General features: G+C 43.6%; 1 protein-coding gene and 1 pseudogene across 1 annotated transcript; one reads left to right on the top strand and one right to left on the bottom strand.

Moving 5' to 3' along the window:
• The window catches only part of LOC115128367 (glutamate receptor ionotropic, kainate 5-like), a 136682-nt pseudogene that overhangs the window by 5396 nt on the left and 113931 nt on the right, over positions 1-17355 (top strand).
• On the bottom strand, positions 15546-16274 carry LOC135571522 (NFX1-type zinc finger-containing protein 1-like). Its single transcript, XM_065018122.1, has one exon. The coding sequence runs from the start codon at positions 16272-16274 to the stop codon at positions 15546-15548; it is 729 nt and encodes a 242-aa protein (XP_064874194.1).

Genomic DNA, 17355 nt, shown 5'->3' with positions numbered 1-17355 from the left:
ACATCCCATTGGAGTTGTGGCTGGTATTGCACTCGCCTGTTACATGGGAACAGGAAATGACCTCTGTTCCACAGCGTTTAAAACACATTTAGCTCCAAGATTCCCGAGTCCTATCAAGGGCACAAAGTGGAATTGTTATTAATGGTACCAGACACGTGCAGACGCTCATACACACACACACACACACACACACACACACACACACACACACACACACACACACACACACACACACACACACACACACACACACACACACACACACACACACACACACACACACACACACACTCCAATGGAAACCAAATGGTGCAGCATGTGTCTGTGTGATCCACTCTGCTGTTAGGGTCATAGTCTGTGTATTGTGTGTGTGCTTGTGTGCGTGTGCATGTGTGTATACGGAGGCACAGGCAGAGTGGGTCCCTAGCCAAATAGTTAGCGAACTGCCATCTGTTTTACCCTCAGAAAACTCACACAGAATCCAAGGAGGGAGCAGGGAGGAGGAGACAAAAGATAGAGAAATTCACACGGACTGTTTCACACCCACTGACCCCCTAAAGGGAAACAGCTAATGTGCAGCCAACCTCAGTATGTCAGCTTACCAGCATTATCCATCACTAAGCATTCACTGTGATAGGTAGGGAGAAGGCTGACAGCTGTATGTGAGCCAATTTAACTGTGTGTCTGTGTGTCTGTCTGCCTCTGTCTTTGTATGTGTGTGTGTTTTAATTGGATTGCAGTCTTTTGAGTGTTTGTGTGTGTATAATGTGTGCATTCCTCTCAGACATAGGTATGGACCACTCCTCCCTCTACTTGTTCTCCACCTGCTGCCCGATATTAAACTCTCTGGAGGTGGTAATCTCCTATCAGCTCATCTGCCAACCTGTCAACACACAGGAGACTGTCCCTGTAGCGCCTCCTACACCACAGGCGGAGGTACTGCACCCAAAGGAGATGTCACTCGATGGCCATGTTTGAAAGGACCAAAACGGCAACATCGACAGACTTTATGATCAAGATTACGAACATGAGCTATTTGTTCTTTGTGTAGGATTAGGAATAGCCCCTCTTGGGGCTAGGGGGCAGAATTTTCCCTTTTGGATAAATAGCGTGCCCAATTTCAACTTCCTGCTACTTCATGCCAGGAATATAAGATATGCATATTATTCATAGATTTGGATAGAAAACACTCTGAAGTTTCTAAAACTGTTTGAATCATGTCTGTGAGTATAACAGAACATACGTAGCAGGCAAAACCCCAAGGACTAACTGTTCAGAAATATTATTTTTTGTCATTGCCAAGTGATATTGGGGCGGCAGGGTAGCCTAGTGGTTAGAGCATTGGACTGGTAACCGGAAGCTTGCAAGTTCAAACCCCGGAGCTGACAAGGTACAAATCTGTTGTTCTGCCCCTGAACAGGCAGTTAACCCACTGTTCCATTATTGAAAATAAGAATTTGTTCTTAACTGACTTGCCTAGTTAAATGAAGGTCAAATTAAAAATAATATATATATTTCTTAGGAACCTGTTTTCAGTTCCTACCGCTTCCACTGGATGTCTTTGGAATTTGGTTGAGATTATTCCTTTGTGCACTGAAGAAGTAGGCCAACTAGGAACTGGGTGTTCAACGGAGAGTTGAGCAAGATGTGAAAAGTGGTGCTGGTTTGTTTTCATTCCTGTATTGAACACAGAAAGACCCGTCTACAATTTGATCGATTATTAACGTTTAAAAATACCTAAAGTTGTATTACAAAAGTAGTTTGAAATATTTTGGGAAAGTTTATAGGCAACTTTTGAAATATTTTGTAGTGACGTTGCATTTTTTGTAAGGTGTTTTTTTCTGGATCAAACACGCTTTATAAATGGACATTTTGGATATATATGGACGGAATTAATCGAACAAAAGGACCAATTGTGATGTTTATGGGACATATTGGAGTGCCAACAAAAGAAGCTCGTCAAAGGTAATGCATGTTTTATGTTTTATTTCAGCGTTTTGTGAAGCCGCTTGCAGGGTTGAAATATGCTAACCTCTTTGTTTACTGCTGGTGTTATCATCAGATAATAGCTTCTTATGCTTTCGCCGAAAAGCATTTAAAAAATCTGACATGTTGGCTGGATTCACAACGAGTGTAGCTTTAATTGAGTATCTTACATGTGTGATTTCATGAAAGTTTGAATTTTATAGTATTTTATTTGAATCTGGCGCTGTGCATTTTCCCTGGCAGTTGGCCAGGTGAGACATTTGCGTCCGGCCTATCCCAAAACTAGTTTAAGGGTTAAAATCATGGAAAGTGGTTCAAATTGGATTTGTTCGATAAATCCGTCCTTTCTAGCATGGTCAGATATCGTGATGACCAAGAACTCTTTACAAGGAAAAAGTGTTGGTATCATCCTAGCCTGCTTTCATCAGATTTTAGACCTTGGATGTGTCCCAAATGGCACCATATTTCCTTTATAGTGTACTATTTTTGACCAGGGCCCTAGGGTGTCATTTGAGATGCAGACCCAGATGTATGTCATCTCTAGTCACTGACATGAATCGATCATGTAAGTGTCCGTGAGGGAGAAAAAGGAAAAAGTAGACCCGGCAGCCCTTGAGGACTGTGGTGCGTGACACACCCTGAGCATTGTGTTGCTATGAAAACTAGCCCCTAGCTACCTATTATCCTTAGCAACAGACTAATCAGCTAGCGACAGGTTTGCACTCATGATAAGCGCTCAAACGCCTCCGTAGCATCAAAACACTCATTAAGCGAACACAAAGGAAACTCCAGGGTCTCACATTTGATACACTGTTAGCGGAGGAGAGTTTGGATCTTGTTCTGGTTCTGGGGGCTGTTGAACTTAAACAGAGAAGATCCAAGATAGAGTCTGGAGTCAGTCGGACGCCCTGTCACTCTCTTCTCCATGAGGTTGTGCAGGTAAGGCACGTTTGGGTTCATCGTGAAGGTTCTCTTTTGGTGCATTTTGAGAATGAAGCATCACTCCGGAACTCTAGGACATCACCACAGACATACAGTAGAGTAATAAAATAAATACTTGAAGTTGCTTTCAGTCGAAACACAAACAAAATATACCTTCACTGGAGTTTAGTGGTGGAGGGGGGAAGGGTCTTCTCTGCCACTCATCCCAGCTGAAAGAATTATGGAAGTCAATTGTGTAAAATAATGAACTTATCCACATAAGTAGGTAGGCACAAAACCCAAGAACACTTTTTGAAACAGAAGGGGTGCCCCAGGAAATGATCCAATCAGAACAAAGATTAGCATTTTCCGTTTCAAAATGGTTTGCTACGTTGTACTCTACTGAACACAGTTTCTTTAGGAAGCCTACTGTTGTTGCTTTTCAACTGGAACCGAGGCTTAGTTATATTGCTGTCCACCCGGTGTGTGGAGCCCTCTGAGTCCCCTTCCCCTCTGTCTCAGTGCTGCCTGCGGTGGTATTGGTACTTGATAGTGTTCATAAAGCTCTCTCTACACACGTCACAGTGATGTAGCTCCCCCGCCAAGCCGTGGATGGCCTTTCGGGTGCAGCTTCATGCCAAATCAGTGGTGAAGTCACAGGCCGTGCAGAAGGAGGTCTGGCTCGAGGAGGAATCAGTTGGATTGGAACTACAGGCAGCAGGGTTTGTAAACATGGGAGTGTTGAGGAAGGAATACTGTTTTTGATTCTAATTCAGTCTCAATGCTATCCACGGCTTGGCAGGGGCGCTACATTACTGTGACGTGTGTGGACAGAAATGTTTGAACACTACCAAGTACCTCTACCACCGAGACAGAGGGGAAGGGGACTCAGAGGGCTCCACACATCATGTGGACCGCAATATACCTAGGCCTCTGTTCCAGTGGAAAAACAACAACGGTAGGTACTAGGTAGGCTTCCTAAAGGAGCATGGAGAGCTGTGCTGTGTTCAGTCGAGTACAATGTAGCAAAACATTTTGAAACGGAAACGCAAATCTGTGTTTTCATTGGATAATTTCCTGGGGCACCTCTTTTTTTTAAAGGTTTTCTCACGTTTTGTGCCTACTTATTTATGTGGATGAGTTTATTGACTTACGTAATTCTTTCAACTGTGGTGAGTGGCAGAGAAGAGACCCCAACCCACTCACCCCTCACCACCATAACCACCTCCATTCTCCCCAACCCTTCCACTTCCCTAAGCTGCCGCTTGCGCACCAACATCCAGGCCCACACTGACCTCAAGCCCTTTAAGTGTGACCTCTGCCCCAAGATGTTCGCTTGGAACAGATTGTCGACGCTCCATTGTATCACCCACAGCGCCCGCAAGCCAGACACCTACCTACCTGCGCTGCGGCAAGAGCAGGCTCAAAGACCCACCACCTGGTCCACGAGCCACAGGACTCCTTCAACCAAGATGGCGGAGTGGTGAAAGAGGAAATGGTCACGTATGAGGGCATGGAGAAGGGGCACAGTGTGGTCAATGATGGAGACCCAAAGAACCCAAACCATTTTCGATACAAATGCCGCAATGTTTCCGATGTCCACGCTGCTTCCGATTGTCCTCCCACGTGCCTGTTCACAGGTATGTCTGGCCATCAATTCAATTCAATTCAATTAGGCCTGAATTCGGTTCAATGCAATTCAACTATATGTACCCCTTAAGGGCAATTACGCCCCTCTCTCTGCCTGCTGAAATGTGGCCTCTTAGTTGAGGTGTTTAAAAAACAACAACTGGTAATTCCATTGTAACACGGCACAAAACTAGGTTGATTAACGATTGCTCTTCATTCAGACCAGTACAATACTCTACCGCTTTGAGGCAATTAGGAAGGTGTTATCATGGAGAGCACAAGAGCATAATTACATATATCCTTCCCAGTGGTCGTGCAATACATTTGAACACAAAGGCAAGGCCTGTGTTCATACATACAGAACCATCAGACTGTACCTTTGACAACATTCTGTATGAATTCATGTGCACTGAGATACGAGGTGGCGTATGCAACGACGAAATGGGAAAGTGTTCAGTCAATGAGGGAATTCTACAAGTAATACTCTTATTATTACTAGACGTATGACTCGATGGTTATGCAACATTACTTCCCCCACCATCATGGACAAATTCCAGTCTAATACGACAAGCAAAAGGAATAGATTATAAGTCGATGTACACTTCCTTGCCTGTGGTCAAACGTGTTTCAATAGTGATAGGTGTACTCCAATGCCATTCTTTGACTTATCTTGCCCGCGGATATGATTTGACAGTGTAATCACATTGAGAAACCAGTCTGGTGGACGCGCCATCACATGGCTACACAAGACTGCCGCACACACACACGGACCTACCATTACGTGACTAGCCCCTTAGCAACATGGCTGAAGGCCGGGGGTTTCTCTTTTGCTCTTCCCCACCCATCATAGACACCAGGGGCGTATTCATTATGGCACAGGGTAGCAAAACTTTTGTTTTTGAAACGGAAAACAAATACAAGCCGTTCTTGTTAGACTACTCCATGTAGTCCCTCCCCGTTTCAGTCGGTTTTCTTCTATTTGGTGCCTATTGAACACAGTCCCAGCACAGTGCCAGGGCCTGCCCACAGCTCTGCCCGAGCAGAAATAACCCCCAACCGACCTCTCACTCAAGAGTTACTGTGTAGGGAGGTGGAAGGAATGACACTGCGCCGCGACTCATTGACTTTCATTGAGAAGGTTTCTGATTGCGCTGCAGCGACTATCTAATAGCTAATGACGTCCCTCAACAAAGAGTTGCAGTCTGTTTTGGAATGAGTGCCCAGTAATTAACTGGTCCTGATGATCTCTACAACTAAGAGCATTGTATTTGGTACAAATCATTCCCTAAGTTATAGGACTGAGCTGAATCTGGTAATGAACGTATGGGCTGTTGTGGAGACTTGGTGTTACCTCAAGAAAGCGGACCGTGTTATATAGAGTTGTTGCATGGAGCTCCCTTTCCTCTCATATTGCTCAAATGAAGAGCAAACCTGGTTTCAAAAAACAGATAAAGAAACACCTCACAATGCCTCTCCACCATTTGACCTAGACATTTTGTGTGTATGTGTTGATATGTAGGCTATGTGTGCCGTTTTAAAACGTATGTAGTGTATTATGTCATGTTTCATGTTGTGTGTTGGACCCCAGAAAGAGTAGCTGCTGCTTTCACAACAGCTGATGGGGATCCTAATGAAATACCAACTCCCAAATTAGACTGCCTCATCATCCACTAAGACAGTTTACCACAAACACACACAGACAACAACACCGCTTTAATTACACAGCATTGTATTGTATATTCGAGGCAGTGTCAGAGGAAGACCCAGACATTTTTCAAAGACTCCAAGTCTAATGAGTTAAATCATAGTCTGTTCTCTCTGCTACCGCACGGCAAGCGGTACCGGAGCGCCAAGTCTACGTCCAAAAGGCTCCTTAACGGCTTCTAACCCCAAGCCATAAGACTGCTGACCAATTAATCAAATGACCACCCAGACTATTTGCATTGGCACCCCTACCGACCCCGACCTACATGTACAAATGACCTTGACTAACTTGTACTCCCGCACATTGACTCGGTACCATGTTAATATATACTTTTTTTTGTTTTTTACTTTAGTTTACTGAGTTAATATTTTCTTCACTCTATTTTCTTAAAACTGCGTTGTTGGTTAAGCATTTCACGGTAACCTGATGTATTCGGCACGTGATGAATAACATTTCATTTCATTTATACGTGTCATGTCTGTTGCATTAGTCAACAGAGTCAAGACCTGTGGAGCGAAGCTTTAATAGAGCTAGGTTCTATTTTCCTGAATTTCTGCCTGGCTGATGTGCCCAAAGCAAACTCAGTCTGTTGGAGCACAAACTCAGTCTGTTAGAGCACAAACTGAGTCTGTTGGAGCACAAACTCAGTCTGTTAGAGCACAAACTCAGTCTGTTGGAGCACAAACTCAGTCTGTTAGAGCACAAACTGAGTCTGTTGGAGCACAAACTCAGTCTGTTGGCGCACAAACTCAGTCTGTTAGAGCACAAACTCAGTCTGTTGGAGCACAAACTCAGTCTGTTAGAGCACAAACTCAGTCTGTTAGAGCACAAACTCAGTCTGTTAGAGCACAAACTCAGTCTGTTGGAGCACAAACTCAGTCTGTTAGAGCACAAACTCAGTCTGTTAGAGCACAAACTCAGTCTGTTGGAGCACAAACTCAGTCTGTTAGAGCACAAACTCAGTCTGTTGGAGCACAAACTCAGTCTGTTGGCGCACAAACTCAGTCTGTTAGAGCACAAACTCAGTCTGTTGGAGCACAAACTCATTTGACTTTTCTATTGAACATACTTCTTTCCGTATGAAATATTATAGTTGATTTACATTTTAGGATACTTGAGGATTAAATAGAAATGTAGATTGACTTGAGTGACAAAGTTTTAGCGGTAGCTTTTCTGACTCCTTTGTCTGCATGTTGAACGAGTGGATTACTGAAATCGGTGGCGCCAACTTTTTGGGATATAAAGAAGGATTTTATCTAACAAAAAGACAATCATGTTGTAGCTGGGACCCTTTGGATTGCAAACACATGCTGGCTTATTGTGAATTGCATATAGGACCATGATTAGTGTCGGGAGTATTTCCTGGTCTGGTCATGTGGTAAGGAAAGAATCCTGGCATTATGTTGAATTGGAAATACACGACATGACCAAAAGTATGTGGACACCTGCTCGTCGGAACATCTCATTCCAAAATCATGGGCATTAATATGTAATTGGTCTCCCCTTTTCTGCTACAACAGCCACAATTCTTCTGATAATGCTTCCACTAGATGTTGGAACATTGCTGCGGAGACTTGCTCCCATTCAGCCACTAGCATAAGTGAGGTCGGGCACTGATGTTGGGCGATTAAGGCTGGCTCACAGTCGGCGTCCCAATTCATCCCAAAGGTGTTTGATGGGGTTGGTCAGGGCTCTGTGCAGGCCAGTCAAGTTCTTCCACACTGATCTTGACAAACCTTTTCTGTATGGACCTCACTTTGTGCATGGGGGCATTGTCATGCTGGAACAGGAAAGGGCCTTCCCCAAGCTGTTGCCAAAAAGTTGGAAGCACAGAATCGTTTAGAATGTCATTGTATGCTGTCGATTTCACCTCACTGGAACTAAGAGGCCTAGCACCGAACCATGAAAAACAGCCCCAGACAATTTTTCCTCCTCCACAAAACCTTAGTTGTCACTATGCATTCGGGCAGGTAGTGTTCTCCTGGCATCCGCCAAGCCCAGATTTGTCCGTCGGACTGCCAGATGGTGAAGCGTGATTCATCACTCCAGAGAACGCATTTCCACTGCTCCAGAGTCCAATGGCTGTGAGATTTACACCAATCTAGTCGATGCTTGGTATTGCACATGGTGACCTTAGGCTTGTGTGTGAATGCTCGGCCATGGAAATCCATTTCGTAAAGCTCCCGAAGAACAGCTCTTGTGCTGACGTTGCATCCAGAGGCAGTTTGGAACTCGGTAGTGAGTGTTGCAACCGAAGACAGATGGTTTTTACGCGCTTCAGTAGTTGGCGGTCCCGTTCTGTGAGCTTGTGTGCCTACCACCTTGCGGCTGAGCCGTTGTTGCTCCTAGACCTTTCCACTTCACAATAACAGCACTTACAGTTAACCGAGGCAGCTCTAACATGGGAGAAATTGAACGTACTGACTTGTTGGAAAGGTTGCATCCTATGAAGGTGTTGAAAGTCACTGAGCTCTTCAGTAAGGCCATTCTACTGCCAATGTCTGTCTATTGAGATTGCATGGCTGTGTGCTCAATATTATACACCTGTCAGCAACAGGTGTGGCTGAAACAGCCGAATCCACTCATTTGAAGGGGTGTCCACATACTTTTGTAATAGCGTAGGTGCTTTTCGCTTGAAATATTATCTTCATATTTCAAAGTGTCTCTTTTTCCCCGTCAGATACTCTCATATGGGGAAGCAACCACTCACCTGCTCCATCTGTGGTGAACACTTCTTCCACAAGAGCAGCCTGAAGCATCCTCTGACACACCATGCTCAGAGTAATACTAATGGTGTGTGTGTGTGTGTGTGTGTGTGTGTGTGTGTGTGTGTGTGTGTGTGTGTGTGTGTGTGTGTGTGTGTGTGTGTGTGTGTGTGTGTGTGTGTGTGTGGATTTCCTTACCAGTCTGTGCCCTCAAATCTTGATTTAATCTTTTATCTGCATTGTGTTGATAGCCCTGCGTGATGTCATCTTGTGTGTTTGACTTTGCGTGGGTGGCTCTTCAAGATGCTTGCCTGTTGCTTTGCGTATGCACCCGTATCTACGCCAGCCTCTGTGCCATATGCACCTCCCTACGTCTAGTCTGTCTTCTGTTCCCTCGGCTAAGCGATGGATCGTGCCCGCACTGATAAAGTCAGCTAGCATTCACATCCATTCATATCCATATGAGGTGTTATCCGCTATGAGAGAAAAGACTTGGAGGAGCAGCAAATCCGAGCGAGGGCGTCCCCACTGCCCACAATCCCGTACAACAGCCACCATCCCTGCCGCCCTGTGTCACAACACACAATCGCATTGTGCGTTTCACAGGCCGTGACCTGACGATTTTTACGTGATTTATTTTGTTATTTGCTGTCCTTGTTAAATCACGCCGGCTCGGGCCCAGTAAGCGAGGTCGTCGGGGGCAATGTAGCAACACAACTTACAAGGCCTCACGCAGTCACCTCGGTCTTGTGCATATTCCCCCTTTTCACTTTGACTAATGAATTTCCCCACCACCACTTTATTCACCCCTTAATTAATTATGTTGGTGTATCTGGGAGAAGTTGTTGCCTGAATAGACGGAAGATTTTATACCTTCACCTATTTCAATGCATTGACGTCTTTGACCTCTGACCTGAAAGGGCCTCTCCCCCGTGTGGATTCTAAGGTGAGTGATGCGCGGCTGGGGAAGTCCTTACCACAGTAATTGCAGTGAAAGGGACGGGGCTTGGGGACGTTGGCGGTGGCCACCGGCGCCGGGCAGTGGGTGAGGAGGTGCTCCTCCAGAAGGCAGCCGTGGCGTAGCGCCGTCTGCAGGGGATCATGGGGCAGGAAGGGGGAGGGGTCTGTCCGGCGTGGGACAGTCTGTGGATTTCCAGGCCTTCCTGGGTGACACAGTGGTAGCGGCAGATCTCACAGTTCAGAACCCCTGTGGTCCTCTCTCGCCTTCCGCCTCGGCCATGGCCTCTACCTCTGTCCTGGCCCCTACCTCTGTCCTGGCCCGTTTCCCTAACAACCAGGCCGATGTCCACCTTTCTTGCACGAAGAAGAAAGTCAGTGAGATTACACGGCACAGGAGAACCCATGTTAAGTGAGCATACGAAGACAACAGGGTTAAGGGTTAAGAAAGCCGTTTACAAACGTTGACATTTCTATGGGTGATAATATCAAAGAACTCTACATCATATAATGACAAGGAACAATTCCTAATTAAACATTAAACTAAAAGAGTACACAGGCTAGATCCTAATACAATAAGATGTTATGAAAACTCTTCGATAGGTTTAGGGTGGCAAAATTCCCTGCTGATTCCAGAAATCCTCCAACTGTAATTTCAGAAATACAAGGGAATTTGGGGAAAGTTTCATGATTGTTTCAGCTTGTTTTAAATGTCAACCGAAATGCCAGTTCCAGACAACCAAATTGTCTGTCTTTAGTCCCCTTTCAACAGCTTGTTGTGCTGGCGATTTATAGAGAGGAGTATTTGGTAACACTCCAGGCTTTGGGTGTCGAGTATAAAGCTCTTAGCAGCTCATTAGACCCCTATTAATCGTTGAACACTCTGGGCTAGTGTCTAAAAGACATTTTAAGGTTGCTAAGGGCTTGTATTTTTATTTGCAAAGCTTTTCGGTGTTCACATGAACAATAACCTATCAGTTTTATGTACCGATGTGTAGAATTCCTTTTGAAGGAAGTTATTTCTAACAGAATGTTTTGAAGACAACGCTCTAGGGCGGTGGTATTCAAAACGCGGTGGGGTCGGCCCGTGCAAAAATGAAGAGTACAGATTATTGTATGGGACAATACACAAACGTTTTTGAGAAAGATAATTTGACAAATAGAATTGAGTAAATGTGGTTTTTTTCCTCTTAATTTTTACAAGATGAAATATACAATGAATTGAATTTAAGGACCCCTTTAGGTATCCCACTTTTTTCTGTTAAAATGATTTGATAGCCTCAGTGCAATTACCGCATTGAAACTCACTGAATAACAGATGAATACATGAAAAAACAGTCACGTGGAAGTATGTTTTGAAGTGTCTGTGAAATATCTGAGAAATATAAGACAGCTCAGGAATATGTATATACCCTAAACAAAAACATAAATGCAAAATGCAAAGTGTTGGTCCCATGTTTTATAAGCTGAAATAAAAGACCTAAAAAATGTTCCATATGCACAAACATATTATTTCTCTCAAATGTTGTGCACAAATGTGTTTTCATCCCTGTTAGTGAGCATTTCTCATTGCCACGATAATCCATTCACCTGAGAGGTGTGGCATATCAAGAAGCTGATTAAACAGCATGATCATTACACTGTTGCACCTTGTGCTGGGGACAATGAAAGGCCATTCTAAAATGCCACACAACACAATGCCACAGATGTCTCAAGTTTTGAGGTAGTGTGCAATTGTGGCATGCTGACTGCAGGAATGTCCACTAGAGCTGTTGCCATAGAGTTTAATGTTAATTTCTCTACCATAAGCCACCTCCAACATCGTTTTAGAGAATTTGGAAGTACGTCAACTGGGCTCAAAACCGCAGATCACATGTAACCAAGCCAGCCCAGGACCTCCACATCCAGGCCTTTTCACCTGCGGGATCGTCTGGGACCAGCCACCCAGACAAATGATGAAACTGGGTTTGCACAACCAAAGAATTTCTGCACAAACTGTCAGTCTAATCTGCGTGCCATCTCCTCATGTTTCAGAACGATAATGCACGGCCCCATGTCGCAAGGATCTGTACACAATTCCTGGAAGTTGAAAATGTCCCAGTTCTTCCATGGCCTGCACACACACAAGACATGTCAACCATTGATCATGTTTGGGATGCTCTGGATAAACGTGTATGACAGCGTGTTCCAGTTCCCGTCAATACCCAGCAACTTCGCACAGCCGTTGAAGAGGAGTGGGACAACGTTCCACAGGCCTGATCAACAGTATCTGTGACCAACATATATCTGTATTCCTAGTCATGTGAAATCCATAGATTAGGGCTTAATAAATTTATTTCTTTATATGAACTACAACTTGTTGCATGTCGCGTACATTTTTTTGTTCAGTGTACATATATACATACATTTGTACGTGGAACTGCCCTATATTTTCATGAGAAGACACATTTTTGGGATTTCTCCTGGTTTGATAAACACAGCCGTAGCTCTGCCATCCTCAACCACAGATGGGGAACGCCAACATCGGCGGATGCTGTGGTTTGAGACACAGCCCATACAAATACAACATCTGATGTCTCTAGCTAAACAGGCTGATTTTGACGGGGATTTTGAAATCATTAGCTTTCAAACTGGATTTGACACGGTGCATTCAGAATCAGTTGTATTTCTTTGAATAAAACGCTCTCTCTTTCCATTTCAATGTTCCTCCCTTTTGTAGGGAGATAGCATGGCAGTTGGCCTTAATCTGTCTGTCAAGAGATTTAACGTTTTCTTTGGCAAGACAAATGTAAGCCAATCGCTAAAGTACTTGCTTGACATGATTTGTCTGTATCTATACAGTTGCACTATGTTACCAGTCAACAGGGGCACGTTTTCCCTTTGCTCCGAGTGAGAATTACGAACATGGTGAGCTGAAAGTCTGTGAATTACAAAGCCCACTTACGAAAAGTGTCCCCAAAGGTAGGTTCAAATAGAGAGAGATTGTTTGGCATGGAGAAGCTATTTGGTGGTGTATTTGTGGTAACAAATCCGCTGACAGCAGTTGATGTGGTTGCAAGGAAGGTGTAAAGGTGCCTACATTTGGCAGCTGTCTGGGTTAAAGAGGCAGCCAAGCCCTAATGGTGTCAGTCCCAGGCTTAATTCGGAGAATTCTGAGCCCTGGTCAGAGTGGAACTCCAATTGACCCGGGTTTCTTTTTCCAGGAGCATGTCTGCAATGCGGGCAGGTAGACAGTTAAGTCAATGAGACACTTGTACTTCCAAATGAAGCATCAAGCTCTAAGTGCTTTCACTTCCTATGGCTTGTATGGATCGCGGGGGCGTTGAATTGAATTGCCTCTGTTGAACTGATATTCCTGAGATTAAGGATACGGGTCTTATTTAGTGAGATCATGAATGAATGACTCTAAAGTGCGGACATATTTACCTGTTTCACACTAACGTGCTGACATTGACCTGTTTCAGACTAACGTGCGGAGATATTTGCCTGTTTCACACTAACGTGCGGAGATATTTGCCTGTTTCACACTAACGTGTGGAGATATTGACCTGTTTCACACTAAAGTACGGACATATTTACCTGTTTCACACTAATGTGGAGACATTTACCTGTTTCCCACTAACATTCGGACATATGTACCTCTTTCATACTTACTTTCTGACATATTTACATGTTTCACACTAACATGCTGACATATTTACCTGTTTCACACTAACATGCTGACATATTTACATGTTTCACACTAACATGCTGACATATTTACCTGTTTCACACTAACATGCTGACATATTTACATGTTTCACACTAACATGCTGACATATTTACCACACTGTTGACATATTTACATGTTTCACACTAATATGCTGACATATTTACCTGTTTCACACTAACGTGCTGACATATTTACCTGTTTCACACTAACATGCTGACATATTTACATGTTTCACACTGACGTGCTGACATATTTAACCTGTTTCACACTAAAGTACGGACATATTTACCTGTTTCACACTAACGTGGAGACATTTACCTGTTTCCCACTAACATTCGGACATATGTACCTCTTTCATACTTACTTTCTGACATATTTACATGTTTCACACTAATATGCTGACATATTTACCTGTTTCACACTAACATGATGACATATTTACCTGTTTCACACTAACATGCTGACATATTTACATGTTTCACACTGACGTGCTGACATATTTACCTGTTTCACACTAATATGCTGACATATTTACCTGTTTCACACTAACATGCTGACATATTTACATGTTTCACACTGACGTGCTGACATATTTACCTGTTTCACACTAACATGCTGACATATTTACATGTTTCACACTAACATGCTGACATATTTACCTGTTTCACACTAACATGCTGACATATTTACATGTTTCACACTAACGTGCTGACATATTTACCTGTTTCACACTAATATGCTGACATATTTACATGTTTCACACTGACGTGCTGACATATTTACCTGTTTCACACTAACATGCTGACATATTTACATGTTTCACACTAATATGCTGACATATTTACATGTTTCACACTAACATGCTGACATATTTACCTGTTTCACACTAACGTGCTGACATATTTACATGTTTCACACTAACGTGCTGACATATTTACCTGTTTCACACTAAAGTACGGACATATTTACCTGTTTCACACTAACGTGGAGACATTTACCTGTTTCTGACATATTTCTTTCATACATATTTACATGTTTCACACTAATATTCACCGTAGGGATTTTACACACACTAATATGCTGACATATTTACATGTTTCCACACTAACATGCTGACATATTTACCTGTTTCACACTAACATGCTGACATATTTACCTGTTTCACACTAACATGCTGACATATTTACCTGTTTGATCTGACATATTTACTAACATGCTGACATATTTACAGGTTTGTATTTTTCATGTCCAATCAATGTTTCACACTGACGTGCTGACATATTTACCTGTTTCACACTAACATGCTGACATATTTACATGTTTCACACTGATATTTTTATCCATTTTAGTTTCCGACACTAAGTCGATGCTGACATATTTACCTGTTTCCTGGATAAGAGCGTCTGCACTAATATGCTGACATATTTACCTGTTTCACACTAATATGCTGACATATTTACCTGTTTCACACTGACGTTGACAATATTTACCTGTGCACACTAACATGACATATTTACATGTTTCACACTAACATGCTGACATATTTACATGTTTCACACTGACGTGCTGACATATTTACCTGTTTCACACTAACATGCTGACATATTTACATGTTTCACACTGACGTGCTGACATATTTACCTGTTTCACACTAATATGCTGACATATTTACCTGTTTCACACTAATATGCTGACATATTTACCTGTTTCACACTAACGTGCTGACATATTTACCTTTTTCACACTAAAGTGATCACCCAAAAACCACTGTGATGGTTTGGATATTTTCTTTTCACATTGTCATTTTAAAGCACGGTTCCAGCAACTATGGTGAATGTGTAACCTGGCCAGCTCAGTACAGCTTGGCTCGGTTTGGCTCAGTAGTGTGGAAATCCCTAAAGAGCATTAAAAATAACTATTTTGCTGTGTCTTAATCTGAATGTTCTGAATGTTCAGCAAACGTCAGCAATTCTTGGATACAAGCATGACAGGGCATGGTGCACTTGAGACAGGGCATGGTGCACTTCAGACAGGGCATGGTGCACTTGAGACAGGGTGTGGTGCATTTGAGACAGGGCATCATGAACTTGAGACAGGGCATGGTGCACTTGAGACAGGGCATGATGCACTTGAGACAGGGCATGATGCACTTGAGACAGGGCATGATGCACTTGAGACAGGGCATGGTGCACTTGAGACAGGGCATGGTGCACTTGAGACAGGGCATGGTGCACTTGAGACAGGGCATGGTGCACTTGAGACAGGGCATGGTGCACTTGAGACAGGGTATGGTGCACTTGAGACAGGGCATGATGAACTTGAGACAGGGCATGGTGCACTTGAGACAGGGCATGGTGCATTTGAGACAGGGCATGGTGCACTTGAGACAGGGCATGATGAACTTGAAACAGGGCTTGAGACAGGGCATGATGAACTTGAAACAGGGCTTGATGAACTTGAGACAGGGCAGGGTGCACTTGAGACAGGGCATGATGAACTTGAAACAGGGCATGATGCACTTGAGACATGGCATGGTGCACTTGAGACAGGGCATGATGCACTTGAGACAGGGCATGGTGCACTTGAGACAGGGCATGGTGCACTTGAGACAGGGCATGATGCACTTGAGACAGGGCATGATGAACTTGAGACAGGGCATGGTGCTTGAGACAGGGCATGGTGCACTTGAGACAGGGCATGGTGCACTTGAGACAGGGCATGGTGCACTTGAGACAGGGCATGGTGCACTTGAGACAGGGTATGGTGCACTTGAGACAGGGCATGATGAACTTGAGACAGGGCATGGTGCACTTGAGACAGAGCATGGTGCATTTGAGACAGGGCATGGTGCACTTGAGACAGGGCATGGTGCACTTGAGACAGGGCATGATGCACTTGAGACAGGGCATGGTGCACTTGCCACTTACTCCACGTGTCTACTAATTGAAGTAGTGAAAACCTCTAACAACTCTTTCCACTGATTTGTGTGACAGATGTTTGTTGTTGTCGTTGATTGATTAGGATCTCCATTAGCTGACTCCAATGTAGACATCTAGTCTTACTGGGGGTCCAACACATAACGAAAATACATTACAGACAAAAGACTTTACAATTGACATACATTTAAAAACATTAACATGTAGTGTGTGTGTGTGTGTTAATTAAATGCACCCACCTGCTGTCCCAGGTCTAAATCAGGCCCAGATTAGAGTGTAACAATGACAAATCGCAGTGGAACTGGCTTTGAGGTCCAGAGTTGAGTTTGAGGGATCTAGATGGTGGTGAGACGGAGTGTTTAACCTCCCAAATGTTTGTGCCAAGTCTTGTCACATTTCACGTAAGCACTTTGTCCACGTAAACATCAATGTTGCAACTCCTTTTTGACATTTCGGAGCTTCAATGAATCATTGGAGCATTTAACATTCGGACGTTCAGAGTTTATTTCTGCTCAACCGTGCTTTCAGAATTTATATTATGGCGATTCGTCATAGTTACTTCATTTTGTCTTCTTCACACCTCAAATTTGGACGATGACCTGGAGAAGCCACACAAACAAGATAGATTATTTCATCTAGGCAGTACGGTAGTGAAATCTCAGCAATTCATTTTCTCAGACATTTCATATTTCACAATTTGCGTCATGCTAAATACGCCATATCGTGACGCTAATGACAGTTGTTCCCACAAAGGGGAGGCTTTAACATGTAGACGTGTGAAAACTGGTTTGAGAGGATGTATTC

Source organism: Oncorhynchus nerka, linkage group LG4 (assembly GCF_034236695.1).
Source record: "Oncorhynchus nerka isolate Pitt River linkage group LG4, Oner_Uvic_2.0, whole genome shotgun sequence".
NCBI classification, from domain to species: domain Eukaryota; kingdom Metazoa; phylum Chordata; class Actinopteri; order Salmoniformes; family Salmonidae; genus Oncorhynchus; species Oncorhynchus nerka.
This window is presented reverse-complemented; position numbering and strand designations above follow the sequence as displayed.

Coding starts and splice junctions, on each gene's coding strand:
- LOC135571522 (XM_065018122.1), bottom strand. CDS start 16,274: ATGCCCTGTCTCAAGTTCATCATGCCCTGTCTCAAGTGCATCATGCCC.